The sequence below is a fragment of the Microcebus murinus genome, chromosome 2 (genome assembly GCF_040939455.1).
Source record: "Microcebus murinus isolate Inina chromosome 2, M.murinus_Inina_mat1.0, whole genome shotgun sequence".
In the NCBI taxonomy this organism is placed as follows: Eukaryota; Metazoa; Chordata; class Mammalia; order Primates; family Cheirogaleidae; genus Microcebus; species Microcebus murinus.
Genome location: NC_134105.1, coordinates 107,879,088 through 107,901,000, shown reverse-complemented (window position 1 = coordinate 107,901,000; position 21,913 = coordinate 107,879,088). Strand labels below are relative to the sequence as shown.

The window sequence follows — 21,913 nt, the reverse complement described above, 5'->3', positions numbered from 1 at the left end:
GGATGCCAGGAGCATTGCTCAGTCCAAGTCCAAAGGCCTCCCAACCAGAAAGGCGATGGTATAATTCTCAGTCCCAAGGCCAGAGAGTCTCAAGTTTCAATGTTCAAGAGCAAGTGGAAGAGAGTGTCCCAGCTCCAGGAAAGAGAGAGAGAGAACATTTTCTTTCTTTCTTTTTTTTTTTTTGAGACAAGAGTCTCGCTCTGTTGCCCGGGCTAGAGTGCCATGGCATCAGCCTACCTCACAGCAACCTCAAACTCCTGGGCTCAAGCAATCCTTCTGCCTCAGCCTCCTGAGTAGCTGGGACTACAGGCATGCGCCACCATGCCAGACTAATTTTTTCTATATATTTTTAGTTGGCCAATTAATTTCTTTCTATTTTTAGTAGAGACAGGGTCTCACTCTTGCTCAGGCTAGTTTCGAATTCCTGACTTTGAGTGATCTGCCTGCCTTGGTCTCCCAGAGTGCTAGGATTACAGGCATGAGCCACCTCACCTGGCTGAACATTTTCTTATATCCATGTCAGTAAGACGAAAATATGTGGACTGGCTGATACTTAGGTTGGGTTGAATCCCAGCTGGTTGAAGAAGCTTTCCCAGAGGGTAACGACTAGGAATCAAGGATAACCTAGAGGAAAGTTTTTAGTTTTAAACCTCAGGGACTATTTTTGTCAACTTTCACTTCTGGCACAGTGAGGGAACAAGTTATAGGGTTAGGTTCCTTTCCTTACCCCAAAACCTATGCTATACTTCTGAATCAGATAAAGATGACAATAATAATAAAATTCACACAACAAGCTTACAGAAAACAATGGCCGTATCATAAGCTTTTAAAAATGGAAAACCATTTCAAATCTCACCTTACAAAGTTATTTTAGGCCGGGACCGGTGGCTCACGCCTGTAATCCTAGCACTTTGGGAGGCCGAGGCCCAGGCAGGCGGATTGCTCAAGGTCAGGAGTTCAAAACCAGTCTGAGCAAGATCGAGACCCCGTCTCTACTATAAATAGAAAGAAATTAATTGGCCAACTAATATATATATAGAAAAAATTAGCCAGGCATGGTGGTGCATGCCTGTAGTCCCAGCTACTTGGGAGGCTGAGGCAGAAGGATTGCTTGAGCCCAGGAGTTTAAGGTTGCTGTGAGCTAGGCTGACGCCACGGCACTCACTCTAGCCTGGGCAACAAAGTGAGACTCTGTCTCAAAAAAAAAAAAAAAAGAAAAAAAAGAAAAAAAAAGAAAAAAAGTTATTTTAATGTGCAAATGAGATTAGCTTATTCTCAAGAAACCTCTGGAGACAACAGAAATGAACCACGTGGACCAGAGGTGTGGCTGATCCAATGTGAGCAATCTTATCTTTCCTGCTGGCTGGCGAGGAGCCAAGAAGGCTTCGCTCTTTGATCATCTTTTCTAGCCTTGCTTCCAAGCTCTGTCCACTCACATGTTTTCACTGCAATTTTACCAACTGTTAGGTCAGTCTATTACATTGTAAAGGGATGTTGAAAGCTGCTACAATGGAAGTATTTGCTGGAGGGATGTCGGGAGAGACCAGCCCACTGCTCCTGCCTCTTCACTTTCTTCTCTGTCTGTGGCAAAAACACTCAGATGTTTACACAGGGAAGAACTTTCCGTCTGTCAGAGCTTACTAAAGATGAGTGGTACCACAGGAGCACTGATGCAGGTGTGATCAGATAGGGACTGGATGACCCTCCCCTGGAGGGATGATGAGCCAGGGATTCTGGTGCCAAGGAGAGCTCAGATCCATCCGGAAGCTCTCGCCTGAAGCTGCAGTGGAGATTCCGTAAACTCCGTATCTGGTACACTTAGTTGGATCTTAGTAGCTCAGACTGGGGTGGGAGCAGACTGAATGGGAAGGACCTGGACAGGTAATGATCACTTAAGAAGACCCTGCATCCCTGCGGCATCGCCAAGCTAGGAAGTCGAAGTCTCTGAGGCGAAGATATACAAGATATCTTTTTGCTTGTAGGTGAAGTCTCCAAGGGAGTGGGTTTGATGAAGTCAGGGTTGGGTCTGAATCCAGCTCTGCCATGTCCTAGACGGGAAAGCTTGGGCAAGTTACCGCATCTTGATGAGCCTCGGTTTTCTCCTTAATCAAATGGAGGTATATATATTTACTTTGCAGGGTTTCTGCGCAGGTGACATAGGAGTGATGAAGCATCTCGTTCAGGGCCTGGCACCCTGCAAGGGTTCAGGAAATGATCCTTTATGCCATGCCTCCCTGTCAATCTCCCGCGTGTCAGGATGTCTGTCGTTCCTCCGCTCTGGGCCGGTTTCTGCAAGTCGTAGGCGCTGGGAGCTGCCTCCGGAGCTGACTTGGCAAACCCGAGCTCAGAGCCCGGCCTTCCCCAGCTGCGCGCTGTGGGAGGCGCCTGGGCGAGATTTGGGAGCTCGCCAATGCAGACAGGTATTTCCAGTCCGGCGAGAGAAGAAATGGGTGGAGGTGGGATGGGGAGAGGGGAGGAGATCGGATGAGCCCGGGACGAGGGAGGATCCCCAGGGAGGAAGGCGGGGAGTCGGGCTCCACGTCTGGTGCTCCTGCCCCCCAGGCTCAGATTTCAACTCCAGTTGCCGCCTCCGCGGCTCGCCCGTTAGGAGAGTGGAGAGGGTCGCAGGTAGGTTACAAAGGAAGGAGGGCGTGCGCGGAGGCCGCTGCAGGGCCAGCTCCGGCGGCCCTGGAACACCCGCCTGACTCCGGGGCCCCTCTTGCCCGGCGGCGGGAAGCTGCCTTTCCGCCCCTGGTCGTGCAGAGCTCCGCGAGGGGGCGACCTGAGCCCACGTGCCGCCGAGCCCTTCTGTCCCGAAACTACAACTCCCAGGCCGCTCAGGGGTCCCGCCCGCCTCGCCTCGCCTCGGGTCGGCTCCCATTGGCCGGCCCGGGAGGGGATTGGCGGTCTCCAGGGCGACGGGAGGCGCTCGGGGCATCCGAGGCGGGGAGGCGGGCCCGCCCCCTATTGTGTGGCCGCGAGAGTGGAGCCGAGCGGAGCGGAGCAGGTGAGGGGGGGCGTCCTGGGGGGATGGAAGTGGGGTGCTGGCGGGGGCCGGAGAGCAGTGCGGAGTTGTGGGGGACAGGAGCACGCGGGGGAGTTCCGGAGAGAAGTGGAATTCTTTGGGGGACCAGAACTGGGGGAGTTCTGGGGAGCGAAGTGGAATTCTTGGTTGGTTGGTGGGTCGGTGGGGGTTCCGGAGAACTGCAGGAGTTCTGAAGGTAATGTGGGGGAGTTCTTGGTGGGTTCCAATAGATAGGAGGAGTTCCAGGGGACCGGAGAATGCGAGGGAAGAGAGAATTGTCGGGGGTAGGGTATGAGGCTTGTATTGTGGGCTGAGGCAGGAGAATTCCAGGGAGGGGAATTCCCGGGGTAGGTGGGGGGAGAGGATGGGAACAAGGGGGGATGGAGGTTCTGCAGGAGACAGGAAGGGAATTCTTGGTAGCATAGACGACCTGCTGCAGGGGGACATCAGGTGTGAGGAACTGGAATTTTGGAGGGTCCTGTGTAGTAGGGGTAACTGGGAAGGGAAGGCAGGGAGAATGAGGGAGTGCTGGGTGCCAGGTCTAGAAAGGTGAGGAAGTGGGGAGAGCCAGGGGAGTTGGGAAGATCCTGGGAGGTGGGGAGGAATTCTGGGATGCCTGGGTTACTAAGGATCTCAGAAAACTGAGCCAGGAGAGAGCTAGGGGTTCCTGTATACTTGGAAAATGGTTTTTCGGGGAAGTATGGGTGAGCTGGCTGGGGCAGTGGGAAGCATGGGAACGTTGCCGGTGAATTGCCAGCAGTTAGACATGGAGGGGCATTAAACAGAGGCAGGGGTCAGACTGCCATGTGGAGGACGTTTTATAGCCAGTCCTGAACTGTGAGGCCAGGAGTGGGGTGGAGGCCTCGAGCAGAGTCCACTTGGGTTCACCAGGCCCAGGCAGGGCCCTCTGGCTCACAGTGACTGCCCCAGGACCTGTGGGGCTGGGACTATCAAGAATTCCCAACCTCCTTGTTTCAGGGCTCATTCTGTACACCTTAGGGATTCACAGGCTCTTTTTTGGCTTCTTGCAGACCATGCCCCTAGGGTTGGGGAAAAGAGGGCCTGGCAAAGCTTGGCACCCTGAGGATGGTAGAAGGGAGTGAGTGGGAGGGATTGGAGTGAGGTTCTTGGGTGGTGGTGCCTGGCAGATGGAGCGCTGCCTGGCAGCATCCTGAAGAGGAAGTGGTACCAGCCGCCAGCCCCAGGACCTGCCCAGACCTGGAGGATGCTGCCTGGGCCCCCCGTGCCAGCAGGTGTGGGAGGCAGCTCCTCCTCTCCCAAGTGTCTGACTCATTCACTGCCAAAGCAGTGTTGGGAGGCTGCTGGAGAAAGGCCACAGAGCGCCCAGCTTCCAGGGCTCTTCACAGAGGCTGGGGAAATGGGCAAGGGACTGTGCGTGTGTGTTGGGGGTGCCCTGGGACCACTTTCTGGTGGTTAAGGGGACTGGATTTGAATCCAGGATTTGCCTTTGACTGGCTCTCTGCCTCTGAGCAGAGATCCTTGGGGTCCTTATTTGTCACAGTGCGGTGGAAGCACTAATACTGATTCCATCTCGCTCTCTGCCACCTTGTTGCAAAGAAAGAAGTGAGAGGAGGTTGGCCATGAGCGTTGTGATCGTCCATACTTCCCTGAAAAGTCTTTTTCCAAGTGTATAAGGAACTCCCAGTTCTCTCCTGGCTTAGTTTTCCAAGACCCTTAGTAACCCAAGCATCCCCAGAATTCCTCTGTTTCCTGAGATCTTCCCAACTCTGCTGGCCCCCACCGTTTCTGCACCTTTCTAGCCTCCTCACCCGGCATTCCTCATTCCTGCAGTACTTCCACCCCAGCTCTTACTCCCCAGGGCTTCAAGATCTCTGGCCTCTTTGTCCCCCCCCCCCATCTGCTCTCCTTCCTTTCTCTTCCTCGAGCCTTTCTCTAACTGGGGGCTTTCTTCTGGGCTCCAGCACTGGCCAACTCTGCATGCTGCCTTGCACTTTGCATTTAGATCCGGTGGTTCCCCAGAGAACAGCTTCCTCGGCTGTTACATGAGCCAAGCCCTGACTGTCCAGAAGAGTGAGAGCTGACACCTGAGGCCGATCAGCAGGATTGACCCCGGGCTTGCTGGGCTGTGGCCATCCCTCGGCCCCTCCATCTGGGCTCCCGTGGCTAGGAGGGGCCGGGCGAGCAGGCCAGCTGGGCTATGGTGTGGTGCCTTGGTCTGGCCGTCCTCAGCCTGGTCATCAGCCAGGGGGCTGACGGTGAGTTGGACTCCCGGGGCTCAGCCTTAGGGCGGGGGTGCTCCCCAAGGAGTTCTCTGTGAGCATGGGAGGGGTGGGAAGGGATAGGGCTTGTCCTGGAGACGATGGGGATTCCTCCCATCACCCAAAGTCCTAAGGAGCCTACAGAGATACTGAAGGAACCTCCCCTCCCAGCCCTGACTCTGGCCCCTGTTGTGTCCTCATGCCACCCACCATACAGGTCGAGGGAAGCCTGAGGTGGCGTCGGTGGTGGGCCGGGCTGGGGAGAGTGTGGTGCTGGGCTGTGACTTGCTGTCCCCGGCCGGCCGGCCCCCTCTTCATGTCATCGAGTGGCTTCGCTTTGGATTCCTGCTTCCCATCTTCATCCAGTTCGGCCTCTACTCTCCCCGAATTGACCCCGATTACGTGGGTAAGAGTTATCCTCAGTGGGAGGTAGGGGGTGTCCACAACCAAGGTGGCTGGGTAGGGCAGAGGGCAGGCATGACCTCTTATTGACTGCTCTGTCCCTGTCCCAGTCTCATCGCCAGCTCCACTGCCTTAACTCTGCTTACAGGCATGGCCCTGCTCTCAAGCAATGTTCATTCATTGAAGGATTCATTCATTTACAAACACACACACACACACACACACACACACACACACACACACACTATAGCTGTGCTATTTAGAACTCCACGTGGTCTGTTCCAAAGGAGATCCTGCAGCCCTATTCCAAGTATCCATCCTAATTCTGTAATTGCGTTTCCAGATCTCATCATGAATCCCTCTAGACTCATCCTGATCTTCTGTAATCCCCACACTTGGTCCTATCCTGGTCCTGGCTCTACTATCTGCCCGCTCCCCTGCCCTCCCCTCCCTCACGGTCTTAAGTGCTAGTTTGGGGGTTCTAGGCTCCTAGGGAGTGGCCCTATGGAGGAGCAGGGTGGGGGGGCCATGACCTCCCCCTGCTTCCCCAGTGGGGGCTCAGCCTGCTCCTGAGTACAGAAAAGCTTGTGCACAGAGAGGGTGGGCTGGGGAGGGCCTGGGCGTCCCAAGGTCAGTGAATAAATGGGGTCGGTCTGGGTTGCTGCTTCAGGTGGCTCCTGTACAGTCTTAAAATAATGTATAGGCCTCCCTTGGGTGGGGGGCTCTGCTGCACCCCAGCTGGCTCCCTAGAGTGACTCAGCTTCCTCCTAATCCCACTGGAGCCTTAATCCGAGTGGCTTTGCCCCAGGTCTCAGAGGACAGTGTGGGGGTGGGGGCCTAAGGATGGGTCTGGGTGGCCGTGCAAGAGACAGTCCTGTTGCCCCCTCTTCAGAGGAGAAACCCAGGAAGGGCCACCTGGGAGTATATCGAAGGGGGGGACCCTTACCTTTTCCCTCTTTAGTTCGAATCCTGAGGAAAACTCTGGGATTGGCTGAGCTCTTGCCATGGGGTGGGCTGAGCAGAGAAGGGAGGAGGTGCAGGCAGGTGCTGCAGAAGGGGGGAGTTTATTTTCAAACTGGGGGCAGTTATTGGCAAACAGCCTGGTGGGAGTGTATGTGTCTACACAAGCCCATGGGAATGGATGAAAGCGGGCCCCAATTAGCACAAGTAGAGGAAAAAACGGCTGTGCCCGCCAGCCCTCCCTCCCTGCCTCTGCCTGCCCAGCCTGGGAGGGGTTTGGGGCTGCCGGCTGAGGCTGGGCGGATTCAGAATGTTGCCCGACAGAGAGCAAGTCACAGGGGAGAGGGAGGAGGGGTGGGAGAAGGGCTTTTCCTGGGACTCGGCTAGGGAGGTGTGAAGCTCTTCCTTCTCTCCAGCTTCTGGCCTGTCTTGAGGTCCCTCAGGCAGACAAGCCACTGGATGGTTAGCAGTTTCGCCTACCTGAGGGTTTTCCTTCCGTCTCTGTGTTGTTCCTTGACCTGCGAGGGCCGTGAGCAGTAACCTCTGGTGCTTTCTTCCTACCCCTACCTGTTGCTCCCACCCCTGCCCTGGCCTGGAGCTGCTGGTCAGGCCAGAGCTAGTTAAGGGAGTCGGGGACCCTGGAGGGAGGCCCCCCAAGCCCATTAACCCTTTTACTGACTCTCGGTGTGGAAGGGGCCTCTCAGCCTTTGTGTAGGGGACTCGGAACTGCAGTTGCTAAGCAACAGGAGGTAGAGGTTGCTAGGGACAATGCTGTTCTGTCATAAACCCTCTGGGCAGTGAAGGGGAGATGGGACTGTCATGAGGCTGGTGGCCTAAAATGCAAGGAACCCCAAGAGAGACTGTTGGAGCATTAGGGGCCACACAAAAGGGGAAGATTCCAATCTCTGAGGACTCCAGAAGCCATCTAGCAGAAGAGACTGGATTTATCAACTAGTGCGAAAGTAGTAAAAAGCAGTATAAAACAAGCTAGGACTACGCGGTAGGACCAAGTTAGTGTCTGTGTATAAGCACCAGCCCCATGCCCACACAGAGTGCCTGTGGGGTGTGAACCCGTGACCAGGCTTCCAGAGGGGAGGCAGGCTAGGTTTCATCTGTCCTGTGGGATCTTAGACCAACTAACTGTTCCAATGCATGGGGGAGGCTTTTTGGTCTTTGATTTTTGTGGTATGTTTTGGGGGAGTTTCAAGATGCGCCACACAGCGGAAGCGACCTGTGTTTTCTCTCTGTCCTGAGTTGTTTAATAAAAATTAGTTCTCTTGTTCTCCACTTAGAACTCTCCTGCTTGTTCTGGTCATCTCCCTTTACCACCTTTTATCCTTCAAAACCCTCTGCCTACTCACATCTTCTGGGAAGCCTTTCTTCCTCCTCTTGCTTCATAGCGCACAGTCTGGGCACAGTTAACACCATTTGGTGAGCTTCTGTGTGTATGTGTGGACGTGCACTTGCCTGTGTCCCTGAATGTGGGTTCCCTGCCTTCTGAGAGCTTGAGGGAGCAGAGACTGTCTCCTGACTCCTTCACGCACCCCTGGGTGGGGGAAGATCTGAAGTCCATCAGGCTTTGGCCCTGCAGGTGGAGGGAAGGCCTCAGAGAGATGGGCCCGGCACTCAGGAGCACTCAGGACTGCAGCCCTGGCAATCTTCCTGTTCATCTGTAACACTGCAGGTCTGGCAGATCTCACAGAAAAGTTATGACATGCAGTATGCTTCATTGGATATTCTGATTAACAAACATTTGCAACTGTTACCCGTTGGCCACCAACATGTCCCAAGTGAGAATACACCGTTTATGCTCAGTGACCTGAATGCCACTTGATCCCAACCGCAGTGTTCAGTTGAAAGTACACTGCATCGACCGGGCGTGGTGGCTCACGCCTGTAATCCTAGCACTCTGGGAGGCCGAGGTGGGTGGATTGCTCGAGGTCAGGAGTTCAAAACCAGCCTGAGCAAGAGCAAGACCCCGTCTCTGCTATAAAATAGAAAGAAATTAATTGGCCAACTAATATATATAGAAAAAAATTAGCCGGGCATGGTGGTGCATGCCTGTAGTCCCAGCTACTCGGGAGGCTAAGGCAGGAGAATCGCTTGAGCCCAAGAGTTTGAGGTTGCTGTGAGCTAGGCTGACGCCACGGCACTCATTGTAGCCTGGGCAACAAAGCGAGACTCTGTCTCAAAAAAAAAAAAGAAAAAGAAAGTAGACTGCATCTAGAGAGAGAAGGCCTGGCTTTTTCACTTAGGCGCCACGTGATTTTTGGAATAGAAACTTAACAAACATCAGTTCTTTCACCTATAATGAAATTCTTGGGAGGACTAAATATGGTGACGATGCCTAATGTTTTACATGGCTCATATTCAACACTCAGTCTCCCTTCCCTCTTCTTCCTCCTTTGTAGAGCTAGAAGATCACCACAGTGAAATGTTGCCATCATGTGGGACGTAGAAGAGGCTGTAGTCAGGGGCCTGCAGGGCTCGGTGGCCAGGCAGATTAGGGTTCTTGAGGAATCCTGCTGGTAGGTGGAAAAAGATGATTATGTTAAATATTTACCCAATAGGCCTACTCTTATCTCCTGGGTGGAGATTGAATACACCTAGCCCTTTAAGCAGGTCCACCCATTCTAGAGGATCCACACCCCTAGAACTCATTCTTAGTAGAAAGAAGACCCTTGCCTAAGATCACAAAGCCAGCCTCAACTTGCTCCTTCCTCTCTTTGTCCCAGACGGCATTAGGGGCACAGTAGGCTTAGATTCTGTTTCAGAAAGATCACTGTAGAGGTAGAATGGAAGCATATTGCAGGGGCTTCAGAATTTCTAGTATTAGGAAGGGCTGGGGTGGGCACAGTGCTGGTTGGTTGCATTGGGCATAAAGCTAAGGGACTTGTCTTGGAGCTGCCTTTGCATATCCCATAAGATTTAGAAAATGCCATGTGTCCATGTCAGAGGTCAAGGTGGGGGTGAGCATGTGGTGACTGGAGGCAGGAGCACTGCAGATAGGCTACTGGAGAAACCCAGAGAGACATACTACAGGTCTAAAGGTGAGGGTGACAGAGAAGGAAAAACATATTTAACAGGTAACATCTGAAAGGTTCAATGAACACATGGACGGACATGTGGGGTAACAGGAGTCTAAGTGATAGCAGGTTTCTGGTAGGGTGACTTGGTACATGGTGATGCTGTCCACTGAGATAGGGAGAGAAAAGGGAAAGGATGTGTGATCAGGTTAGGGCCAGGGCCAGGGCTCAAGTGCAGGTTTCTGATTCCAAATCTGAACCTCATTTATTTGTTCAGCAACATTTATTTGAGCACCTGTCTATGCCAGGCACCATGCTGCAGGCCTCCACTACCTTATCTCTCTCTTCTTCCCCACCCCAATTTTTTTTTCTTTCTTTCATTTTTATAGATTAGGAAACTGAGAGAGAGAGGTTAAGTCACTTGCCCAAAGGAGTGCACAGCAGAGCTGGACTTGTGCCTAGGTCTAGCTGGTTGCCCAGTGTGTCTCACTGGGCTACACTGCCAGAGACCCACCGAACTGCCTGGGGTGTGGGGCTCCATCCCGGGAGGGTGCTGAGGGATTGGGAGGGCACCCTGGGTCTGAGCCTGGTGGTGTGGTGTGGGTGCTGACTAGGGGCAGGGTGGAGATGTATGCTGTGCTGTGGTTGTGTGGCTTTGTGGAGCTAGACGTGGTCAGTCAGCTGGGGCCTGAGTGCCCCGGGGCATGCAGGGGATGGGATGAGGCTGCTGACTTAGCTGCCTGGCAGGGCTGGACTCTGGCCACCCTAAGGCGCTTAGGCTGCTGATAATAGCCCTGGGGGATTAGGGGCTTTGGCAGGCAAGGTCTGGGTCCCTGCTAGGGCCTCAAACACTGCTGAGGTTTTCAGGGACAGAGTCCTCTGGCAGGAGGAGAGTACTTCCGGGAACCCATGCCTTGTCCCTACAAAAAGAGCCCGGGGTGGGGGTGGGGGCACAGATCCTGTAAGAATCCAGAGGAGACTAAGTGCCTGCTCTTCAACTTCCTTCCCCCAACAGTGCTGGGGGCCGGCTGCAGTCCAGTGGAAGCCTTCATCTACCTGCTGTCCCTCTGGGTTTCTCTTTGTGTAGACTGGGTCCCAGCTATTGAAGGTCAGGGGCAGTCAGAGGGGCTGAATGGAGGGACCTCCCCTGGGTGGCCCCCAACCCCATCTGTGCCTCTCTGGACCCCAATTTCTAGGGGTAACTGGGAGAGACTGTCTGCTGTTGACTGCTGAGAATGACCATTATGATCAGGGATTTGGGGCTCCTCTGGGGCCCCTTCAGTACCCCTGATTCAGGGCTCCTCCCCCAGGACGAGTCCGGCTGCAGAAGGGGGCGTCTCTCCAGATCGAGGGGCTCCGGGTGGAAGACCAGGGCTGGTACGAGTGCCGCGTGCTCTTCCTGGACCAGCACAGCCCTGAAGACGATTCCGCTAATGGCTCCTGGGTGCACCTGACAGTCAATTGTATGAAGCTGGGGAGCAGGTGGTGGAGAAGGGCAGAGAGGAGGACGGTGGGGACCTCTGGCTGGTGGGAGAAAGGGGAAGAGGGAGTTCTCTTTCCATCCCACAAGCAGTTGCAGTGCCCCACCCTTCCTGGCAGGCCTTGTTTGCACACTTAGTGGTTGCATCTCATCTCTCCCCTGGCTCCTGCCCTTTCAGTTCTTCAAATCTAAATCCAATCAGCCTCCTAGGCTCCATGTCAGGAACTTCCTCTCTCTGCCCTGCTGTCTCCCTGGCCAGAGTAATGGGTCATGGAGAGGGGGCTCTTGGGCCCTGAGAGAAACACAGCTCACATACATACGGCATGTTGTGTTTTCAAAACTGCTTTTTACCTGGCACCTCATTAATTCCCTCTCAACCCCTGAGGAGGAGGGAAGTCATAATGATTCTCATTTCATTGGTGAGACTGGGGCACAGAGATGCTGGGCCATGCCACTGGTTAGGGGCACAGTGGAGTGTAGGACCCAAGCCTCCTGACTCCCAGAACAGTGCTCTCTCCCTGGGGACACCCAGCCCAGGCTCAGCCCTTGGTTAGCATGTAGGGATGGGCTGGTGCAAGCCTCACTTGGCTCTTAGTGCAGCAGACAGGGTGGCCCTGGGCTGAGGATTCCCATGAAGCTGGGCGGGCTGGTGGGCAGAGGGTACAGCCCTGAGTGGCCCGTCTCCCTGGCCCTCAGATACTGCTCTTTGGGTTGATAGTGCGTCTGGCAGCCCCTGATGCCTCTCTCCCCTGCAGCGCCCCCCCAGTTCCAGGAGACGCCTCCCCCCGTGCTGGAAGTGCAGGAGCTTGAGGCTTTGACCCTGCGCTGTGTAGCCCGGGGCAGCCCCCAGCCTCACGTGACTTGGAAACTTCGAGGACAGGACCTTGGCCAGGGCCAGGGTCATGTGAAAGTGAGTCCTGGGGCTGGGTAGAGAGGGCCAGATAGAGTGTGAGGGGAAGGTGGGGGCCTGGGTACAGGGCTGGAGGACAGAAAGGGCAAAGGCCAGGTTGGCAGATGGGCCAGAGGAGGGGATTTGCATTGGCTTCCCTGAGCCTGGGGAACTGACTCCCTCTGCTGGTCAGCCTCAGAAGTGCAGGGTCTCGTCCGCCCGGGAGTCGAGGGTAGGGGGAAGGAGGGACCTTCCTCACCCACTCCTTCCTTCCCTAGGTGCAGAACGGAACACTGTGGATCCGGAGGGTGGAGCGAAGCAGCTCTGGGGTCTACATCTGCCAAGCCTCCAGCACCGAGGGCAGCGCCACCCACGCCACCCAGCTGCTGGTGCTAGGTGCTGTCTGTCGGGAGGGCTGGGGTCCGGGGACACTTATGTAAGAGGACTGACCTGTGGCTGGGGTGGGGCGCACAGCAGGGTGGGGAGGAGACTTGTGCCTGAATGCAGGGCCCCGTGTGTGTGTGTGTGTGTGTGGGGGGGTGGGCACTCTCAACAAAGGCTACTGCTTTAGAACCAGCATCTTAATTTGAAAAGGCTCAGGACATGCACAAATCGCTATGTAGTGCTCAGCTGTGTGCTACAGTGGAAAGAGTATGAGTGCTTGTGTTGGGCGTGAGCCATGTAACCCCTGACTCCAGTTCCCTCATCTTTTTATAAAGAGATTCGTATCTACCTCTCAGGACTGTTACAAGAATGTTGTTAGGTTCAGTTGAGCACAGTGAGTGGCACGTGGTAATTCCCGGCCAAGACGCTGCCTTCCGAAGGAAAGCTGGGAAGCGTGGGGGCTGGATTCTGCCTTCATAGAGCCTATTACCTATGTGGGGAGACGAGGCTAATTGGAGAAACAGCGAAGTGTTGTTCTGCATGGTACTGAAAGGCGGTGCCGGGCAGTGGCCTAGGGCGTGGTCTCTGGCATCAGGAAGGCCTAAACGTGAATCTTGCTTCCCTGGCTGTCCCTGGGCAAGTCACCCCACAGTCTCTCTGCCTCTGAGCCTTCAGTTCATCATGTATAAAATGGACATGATAGTTCCTACCACAGAGGTTCTTGTGAGGCTTCAGTAGGTACAGCAATGCAGGTCAAGTGCTTAGCACCTTGAGCCCGGCACGCTGTAGGTGCTCTATACAGGTCAGCTTGTGTCCTTCCCTCTCTTATTACTGACTACTCGTGCAGGAGGAGCCTGGGAGGGGAGAGCAGTAGAGCTGCAGTGGTCAGACGGTTTTGCAGGAGGCGTGTGGCCAGGCCAGGCCATCAGGAAGGGCATTCCAGACCAGGGCACAGAGAGCAGAGGCATGGAGATGGGGTGAGCCCGGCATGGGGGACAGCCAGCTGCCCATACTAGCTTGAGAAACTTCCTGAGGGTTGACATGGAAGGGTGGTTGGCCAGGTAGGGAGGGGTTGAATCATGGGGGCCCACAGGACTGTGTCAAGGAGTTTAAGGCGCTGCTGCAGGTTCTAGGGTAGAAGTGTTCTGTGGCCAAAGGGGCCATTTCTGCATGAGTGGCCACTAGAGTGGCAGTGATAGGGGAGCCTGGGGTCAGGAGGTGCTGCAGCATCTTGGGGTGAAACTGCCCTTGGGAGATACAGAGGTGATCTAAGATGTGCCAGGCAGGGATACGAAGGGTAAATGAGCACAGTTAAAACGGACTCTCCTCCACACGATTTGTAGGCAGGGGAACCGGGTGAATGAGATTGCCCCTGGTGGAGCAGGGAGAATTTGGGCAGGGGAGTGGGTCTTGGGGAGAGGATGAACTTTTGTCACATACAAGGGGAAGGTTCTGTTTCAGTTCCCCAGGACCCTGTAACAGCCAGCCCTGTATTCCAGAGGGCAGAGCCAGGAAGAATTGTAGAAGTGACCTCAGGGTTCTGGGAAGACTATGGGCTGAGGCCACCTCCCTCCCCTGGTGCTTCCCGCAGGACCCCCAGTCATCGTGGTGCCCCCCACAAACAGCACGGTCAATGCCTCTCAGGATGTCTGCTTGGCCTGCCAGGCTGAGGCATACCCTGCTAACCTCACCTACAGCTGGTTCCTGGACGGCGTCAATGTCTTCCACATTAGGTGGGCTCACCCACATTAGGGAGGCTGGGGGTGGGGAATTGTTGGACAGTCTCCGAGGAGCCCCTTGGTTGGGCAAGGCCTGGACCGCTCCTCACACGTGCCACATTGCAGCCGCCTGCAGTCCCGAGTGCGGATCCTGGTGGACGGGAGCCTGCGGCTGCAGGCTGCGCAACCCGATGACGCCGGCCGCTACACCTGTGTGCCCAGCAATGGCCTCCTGCGTCCACCCTCAGCCTCCGCCCACCTCACTGTGCTCTGTAAGCCTGACCCCAGCGTCTTCCCCAGCCCGCTCCCCTGCCCTGGGCCAGGCCAAGCCCCTCTCCCCCAACTTGCCACTGCTTTCCCCCAGACCCAGCCCAGGTGACAGCCATGCCTCCTGAGACACCCCTGCCCATAGGCATGCGGGGGGTGATCCGGTGCCCGGTTCGGGCCAACCCCCCGCTGCTCTTTGTCAGCTGGACCAAGGATGGGCAGGCCCTGCAGCTGGACAAGGTACGGGCTTGGGGCAGGGGCAGGAAGGTCTTAGCTTGGCAATGTCTTGATCAGAAGGATAGCTGGGTGGAGTTAGCACGGCTTAATCCAATTCAGCGACTAGGGAACATTCATTTTATTTTATTTTTTATTTTTTTTAGCAGAGGAGAAAGGGGGAAGGACTCTGGGATTACATACATTTAGTTTGTGCTGCCAGACATTTTGCATAGGAAACTTCGAAATCCCTGAGGAAAAATATCCATGGTTGAAAGTACAAGTGGTTGTGTTTCTTTTTTTTTTTTTTTTGAGACAGTCTCGCTTTGTTGCCCAGGCTAGAGTGAGTGCCGTGCCATGGCGTCAGCCTAGCTCACAGCAACCTCAAACTCCTGGGCTCAAGCGATCCTCCTGCCTCAGCCTCCCGAGTAGCTGGGACTACAGGCATGCACCACCATGTCTGGCTCATTATTTTTTTTTTCTATATATATTAGTTGGCCAATTAATTTCTTTCTATGTATAGTAGAGACAGGGTCTCACTCTCACTCTTGCTCAGGCTGGTTTCGAACTCCTGACCTGGAGCAATCAGCCCGCCTCGGCCTCCTAGAGTGGTAGGATTACAGGCGTGAGCCACCGCACCCAGCCTACAAGTGGTTGTGTTTCTTATTTAGGGAAAGGGTGAGAGATGATTTCTGGGTGAAATGATGGCAAAGAGCTGAGAAGCAGCACAGAAGGTTATTTTGTGTGAGGGAGAAGGTTATTCTGTGTGTCCTGGGAGAAAATACACTTCTTGCCAGGGGCTATGTGGAGACTGGGTGGGGGCAGGGGCGAGGACTGCCCTTTACAGAGGGCACTGGTGTGGGGGGGGACGACAGCAACATGGACACCCTGCTGCAAGGCTGAGGACGGACTAAGTGCCTTCCGCTTAGATCAGCAATAGATTCTGGGACTTTGGTGATGAGCCTTGAAGGGTAGACAGTCATCCCTCCTCCAAAACCAGGGCCCAGGTGCAGGAAATAGTATAGTGCATTTCCGGAATAATGAATTGCCCAGTTGGTTGAGGGAGCCGGAGTGCCTGTGGGGACACAGGAATAGTGCAGAGAAAACTGGAAAGACAGGTCGAGGCCAAAAGAAAGAACTGTGGATGCCAAGTTAATATTACCTCATTCCAAGGTGATTGGGATCTTTTGTCTACAGAGACTGTAAATTCCTTCAGGCCTAGTATTGCATCTTTTAATCACAGCATGTCTCCAGGGCTTCTACAATAGTAGGACTCAGTAAATTTTTGTTGAATATTTAAAAAAAAAAAAGTCTAAAGGCAGCTGGAGGCGGTGAAGTTTTTTCTGCAGTGGTGTGAGCGGTGAGCAGGAGTTGAGGATGTGAGAAGGAATGGAACGGAGAAAGTGGATGCGGGAAGAGAGGGTCCGGAGGCCATTGAAATGATCCAGGCGAGGGGTTATGAAGTTGGAGTTAGGATGACATGAAGATGGATGGGCCCTTTTGCCCAGGATGACAGGTTTGGTGAGGGTTTAGCTACAGGGGTAGTGAGGGAAAGGGGTCAACTTTAGCAAGGACAGTGGGGCGGTTTGTGGTGGAAGACGCTGAATGTCATTGTGGAGTGCTGGGACCTGGAATTCAGAGAGGTCAGGCCTAGATACAGATCTCGTGTTGCCATCCTGGTCTTGCCCCTGCTGAGTTTCTTTCTCCAGTGTCCTCTCCTCTTCCTTCCAGTTCCCTGGCTGGTCCCAGGGCACAGAAGGCTCACTCATCATTGCCCTGGGGAACGAGGACGCCCTGGGAGAATATTCCTGCACCCCCTATAACAGTCTTGGTACTGCTGGGCCCTCCCCGGTGACCCGTGTGCTGCTCAAGGTGAGGCCCAGGGTGGGCCAGCGCCTGCAGCAGTAGCTGGTCAGGTGGCTGAACATGTGGCCTGAGGCCAGGCTGATGGGTGGGGTGAGGCCACACACACGGGGAGAGGATTCCAAGTCAGTGTTTCCCATGGTGGCCGCAGCAGCAGTTGTGACAGGCCATTCCAGAGGCCTACGCAGAGATGGCACAGGGGATGTGGGACATCAGTCACACACACACCCGTTAAGTTAGATTGCCTAACTGTCCCAGCTCTCACTAACCCTGACCATACTGCCTCCTCTCTGGAGCCCTGGAGAGGTTGGTACACCTTGGTGGAGTCCAGCTCAATGCGCCAGTCCTTACTATCCCACCATTTCCCTCCAGCCCTGCCTGCTGGGGAACATAGAATTAGACAGAAGCTTAGAGGTGGAAGCTGAGACATGCAGTGTGGCAGGGAGCCCAGAGAAGGGGAGCCACCAACCTTAGACAGTGACGTAAGAGAGGCAGGCAGGAGAGAGGCCCCTCCCAATGCCAGATCTGGCTTGCAGGCTCCCCCAGCTTTTACAGAACGGCCCAAGGAGGAGTATTTCCAAGAAGTAGGCCGGGAACTACTCATCCCCTGCTCTGCCCGAGGAGACCCTCCTCCTGTCGTCTCCTGGGCCAAGGTAAGACCTGTACCTGTGCCCACTACTTCCCTGCCTCTCTCCGTCCCAGGCCATTCTGTGGGAAGGAGGACGTGGGGAAGAGAGGGCTGTCAGAGGCAGGGTGGGGAGGAAATGATCTGCCTGGAAAGATGAGGGGCGCCCTTGGTGAGGGGTGGCTGCGTGTGTCCCCAGGGCTGACCAGTGGTTCTGTAGGTGGGCTGGGGACTACGGGGCCAGGCCCAAGTGGACAGCAACAGCAGCCTCATCCTGCGACCGTTGACCAAGGAGGCTCATGGGCGCTGGGAATGCAGTGCCAGCAATGCTGTAGCCCGAGTGGCAATCTCCACAAATGTCTACGTACTGGGTTAGTGGCTGAAGAGTGGGCTGGGGGCTGAGGGAACCACGTGGGACGGGGCACCCAAATGAGAGATCGTGGGTGTGGGGGCCCAGGGATTATGGGTGGAGGTCAGAGGCCCTGGGGCCCCCTCCACTCTCCACCCTCCCTCAGGGCCTTGACCATCATCCCTCCCTCCATTTCCCCTTACCCAGGCACCAGTCCCCATGTTGTCACCAATGTGTCTGTGGTGCCTTTGCCCAAGGGTGCCAATGTCTCCTGGGAGCCTGGCTTTGATGGTGGCTATCTGCAGAGGTTCAGTGTCTGGTACACCCCACTGTGAGTGACCTGCCCCTGCCCTTCCTCTGCTCCAGCCTTGCCTCCTCTCTCCACCCAGAATCTCTCTGGCCTCTGCCCTTCCTCCCATCCCTCTATTCCTAGCCGGCGCTAGCTCTGCTGCCCTGTCTGCAGACTCTGAAATGTTGAGGGCCCAGGTCTTAAGATCTTGGATGGTTAAGCAGTGGGGGGTCTGGTCAGCTTTCTGGATCTCGAACCTTCCTGGTCTTCCTGGATCATGAGGTGCCCCCCATTTCGTTGTGTCCTCCAGGGCCAAGCGTCCTGACCGAGCCCATCATGACTGGGTGTCCTTGGCAGTGCCTGTGGGGGCTGCCCACCTCCTGGTGCTAGGGCTGCAGCCCCACACCCAGTACCAGTTCAGCGTGCTAGCTCAGAACAAGCTGGGCAGTGGGCCTTTCAGCGAGATCATCTTGTCTGCTCCTGAAGGTGAGGCCTCTCACCCGAGGGGAGCAGCAGAGACAAGGGTGGGGAAGGGCTGGCCAGGAAGCCAGGATATGGGAGGACCTGGGTGGGATGGTGCTGGGCTGCTAGGCAGCTTGGGGTCCAGAGGGGTGCATGGAAAATGATTTGAGCTTGTCTTTAGGGGCTCTGGGAGAATGGTTGGGCACTGTGGACTGTGGAAGGCCAGGGGCAGGATGGGGCAGGGCTGGGGAAATCCTCTCTCTGATCTGCCTATCGGTCCTATTCAGGGCTTCCTACCACACCAGCTGCCCCCACGCTTCCCCCGACAGAGATACCACCTTCTCTGTCCCCTCCGCGAGGTCTGGTGGCAGTGAGGACACCCCGGGGGGTACTCCTGCATTGGGATCCCCCAGAACTGGTCCCTAAGAGACTGGATGGCTACGTCTTGGAAGGACGGCAGAGCTCTCAGGGCTGGGAGGTGCTGGACCCGGCCGTGGCAGGCACGGAAATACAGCTGCTGGTGCCAGGCCTCATCAAGGTGTGTGCAGGAAGCGGGGCAGGCAGCGTCCTCCTCCCCTCCTCAGACCCCACCTTCCCATCCTGATTTGGCCGTCTTCACCTCCCACGTCCTACCTCACCATTTTGTCCCACCTGCAAAGTCCTCCCAAATGGGGCTGGGGGGGGCGGTGCGGGCCCTGACCTTCCTGCCACCCCATCCCCAACCTGCAGGATGTTCTCTACGAGTTCCGCCTTGTGGCCTTTGCCGGTAGCTATGTCAGCGACCCCAGCAACACGGCCAACGTCTCCACTTCCGGTGAGAACCTGGCGGGCGGTGAGAGCGCGGGGGATTGCGAGGGATCCCAGCCCACTGACCCTCCCGCGCACGGCCCTTGCCCAGGTCTGGAGGTCTACCCGTCGCGCACTCAGCTGCCCGGCCTGCTGCCCCAGCCCGTGCTGGCCGGCGTGGTGGGCGGGGTCTGCTTCCTGGGCGTGGCCGTCCTCGTGAGCATCCTGGCCGCCTGCCTCATGAACCGGCGCAGGGCTGCCCGCCGTCGACGCAAACGCCTGCGCCAAGGTAGTGCCTGCCGCCCTTGTCCTTTCTATCCTTTCTGTCCTTTCTATCTGAGCACTTGGGGCCCGGTCCCAAGTGCTGCTCGTCCCCATAACCCTCCCCACCCCCGCACCTGGAGGGAACATCTTTCCCACCCGTGTGGTCCAGGTGCATTCCCACAGCCCTGCATCAGGTCTTGCCTGAGCTTTCCCCAGCCTGGTGTTGGGTGAAGGGTCCGCGCTTCGGGCCCTGGAAGAGTTTGGGGTTCTCCTGTGTCACCTCCTGTTCTCATGTCCTTACAGATCCACCTCTTCTCTTTTCTCCACCCGGGAAGTCAGCTTCACAGTAAGCACCTCCCCCTCCTTGGCTTCTGCCTTTCCATTGTGCCTGTCAGTATCCTTTGCTTCCTTTTCTGCACCTCCAGGAGGGGTGGGAGGGGCAGGAACTGAAGTTGGAGTGCGGTAAGAAGGGGAGTGCAGACGCCCCAGCCTGGGGACTGGTCCAGTGTTGCCTGTACCTTCCCTCCACCCCTTCCACCACGTTGCTCCTTTGCTCGCTTGTTCTCCCTAGCCCTGCTCTGTTTTGCACCAAACTTCTTAGGCCTGATGCTGGCTCCTGGGAGGGAGACTGGCTCCCTGCCACAGACCCTGATCTCCTGTCCTTGCAGCTCTGCTCCCGGCTCAGACAGTCCTGACAGCGTGGCCAAGCTCAAGCTCCAGGGTTCCCCAGCCCCGAGCCTGCGCCAGAGTTTGCTCTGGGGGGAGACTGCTGGACCCCCCAGCCCTCATCCAGATCCTCCACCAGGCCGGGGACCTTTACCTCTGGAGACCATTTGTCGGGGCCCAGATGGGCGCTTTGTGATGGGACCCACGGTGGAGGTCCCTCAAGAAAGGGCAGCCCAAGAGCAGGCAGAACCTCGGACTCCAGCCCGGCGTCTGGCCCGGTCTTTTGACTGCAGCAGCAGCAGCCCCAGTGGGGCACCCCAGCCCCTCTGCATTGCAGACATCAGCCCTGTGGGGCCCCCTCCAGCAGCCCCGCCCAGTCCCCTGCCAGGTCCCGGACCCCTGCTCCAGTACCTGAGTCTGCCCTTCTTCCGGGAGATGAATGTGGATGGGGACTGGCCCCCTCTTGAGGAGCCTGGCCCTGCTGCACCCCTAGATTACATGGATACCCGGCCCTGCCCCACCTCATCTTTCCTTCGGCCCCCAGACTCGCCACCTGTGTCCACCAGGGCAGCGCTCCCTGGGGCCGTGGTAGGGGCCGGGGCTGCCCCAGAGCCCCCTTATACAGCCCTGGCTGACTGGACACTGAGGGAGCGGCTGCTGCCAGGCCTGCTTCCTGCCGCCCCTCGCGGCAGCCTTACAAGCCAGAGCAGTGGGCGGGGCAGCGCCTCGTTCCTCAGGCCCCCCTCCACAGCCCCCTCTGCAGGAGGCAGCTACCTCAGCCCTGTTCCAGGAGACACCAGCAGCTGGGCCAGTGGCCCTGAGAGGTGGCCCCGAAGGGAGCATGTGGTGACAGTCAGCAAGAGGTGAGGGCAGTCGCTGCCCATCCCTGCCCTGGCCCTGGCCCTGGTCCTGCCCTGTCATCCCAGATCATCTTCCTACCCCTGCCCCAATACCCTGCACCTTCTCCGCTCCACATGCACCCTGAGAACAGGAGACCTTGTCTCCTTTTAGAAGCTCTTGCTGAGGTCCAGGGATTCCCAAGGTAAACGCATGGCCCAACCTCAGTTTGGAGACCCCAGGTTCAGACTTTTCTGAACACACTCTTTCCTCTACCCACACCACGTTTGTCACTTTTAACAGGAGGAACACATCTGTGGATGAGAACTATGAATGGGACTCAGAATTCCCTGGGGACATGGAATTGCTGGAGACTTTGCACCTGGGCTTGGCCAGCTCCCGGCTGCGACCTGAAGCTGAGCCAGAGCTAGGTGTGTGAGCCCTCCAGAGAGACAGGCACTCCTGGCAGCAGCGCTGTCCTGCATCCCCACTGCCACCTGAGGACCTGTCTGTTCCCAGTCAGGCCCTTTGCCCCAAGCTCCTCCACTCTAGACTGAGTCTTACTCCCTTGGTCCCTGTCCTGAAGGCCCTAGGGTGCTTCACGTCTGAGCGTTTCACCCAGAGAACCTCAAGGCTTCTTCTCTCATTGTCCTGCCCTCCTCTCCAGGTGCGAAGACTCCAGAGGAGGGCTGTCTCCTGAACACTGCCCGCGCTACTGGCCCCGAGGCCCGTTGTGCTGCCCTTCGGGAGGAATTCCTGGCCTTCCGCCGCCGCAGAGATGCCACTAGGGCTCGGCCACCAGCCTATCGGCAGCCAGCCCCCCACCCTGAACAGGCCACTCTGCTGTGAACACCGCTAATGCGAGGCTGGGCAAAGGCATGTGGGCCTGCAGAGGAGGCCCCCAACAAGATCTAGCTCCAACCTAGGGCACTGCCCCTGCCCCTTTGGTGCCCAGGCACAAACCCTGATAGTGGGGCTTGTTGAGCTTGGTATGGGATGTATGTGCTGACCCCCCTAGGTGAGTCTGGGGATTGGAACAGGGATCTTAGGCCTGCCCCTTTGTGTGTGTGTGTGTGTATGTGTATGTATGTATGGGTGTGGGTGTGGTGTTTGTGGTGTGGGTGAAGTTTTTTACAGGTGAATAAAGAAAATCTGAAAATTTGCTTCT

The 21,913-nt window shown here is 56.3% G+C and overlaps 1 protein-coding gene and 1 long non-coding RNA gene across 2 annotated transcripts; one reads left to right on the top strand and one right to left on the bottom strand.

Moving 5' to 3' along the window:
* Positions 1-1,272: 1,272 nt before the first annotated feature.
* On the bottom strand, positions 1,273-7,191 carry LOC105862692 (uncharacterized). Its single transcript, XR_002222959.2, has 3 exons — positions 7,108-7,191; positions 6,614-6,714; positions 1,273-2,194 (listed from the first exon to the last, which is right to left on the bottom strand). It is a non-coding gene; the product is annotated as an uncharacterized LOC105862692 (long non-coding RNA).
* Positions 4,968-21,874, top strand: IGSF9 (immunoglobulin superfamily member 9). Its single transcript, XM_012749185.3, has 20 exons — positions 4,968-5,262; positions 5,483-5,671; positions 10,964-11,116; positions 11,889-12,043; positions 12,301-12,418; positions 13,998-14,139; positions 14,251-14,396; positions 14,489-14,631; positions 16,336-16,476; positions 17,004-17,120; positions 17,313-17,463; positions 17,649-17,772; positions 18,041-18,216; positions 18,480-18,730; positions 18,922-19,006; positions 19,091-19,267; positions 19,546-19,588; positions 19,911-20,771; positions 21,049-21,176; positions 21,413-21,874. The coding sequence occupies exons 1-20, from the start codon at positions 5,205-5,207 to the stop codon at positions 21,592-21,594; spliced, it is 3,540 nt and encodes a 1,179-aa protein (XP_012604639.2). The 5' UTR covers positions 4,968-5,204; the 3' UTR covers positions 21,595-21,874.
* Positions 21,875-21,913: the final 39 nt, after the last annotated feature.

Bases quoted from the DNA above. Each gene is read 5' to 3' on its own strand.
- IGSF9 (XM_012749185.3), top strand. From the start codon at position 5,205: ATGGTGTGGTGCCTTGGTCTGGCCGTCCTCAGCCTGGTCATCAGCCAG. The intron at 16,477-17,003 runs GTGAGGCCCAGG...TCTGGCTTGCAG, and splicing joins TGACCCGTGTGCTGCTCAAG to GCTCCCCCAGCTTTTACAGA. The intron at 17,121-17,312 runs GTAAGACCTGTA...GTGGTTCTGTAG, and splicing joins CTGTCGTCTCCTGGGCCAAG to GTGGGCTGGGGACTACGGGG.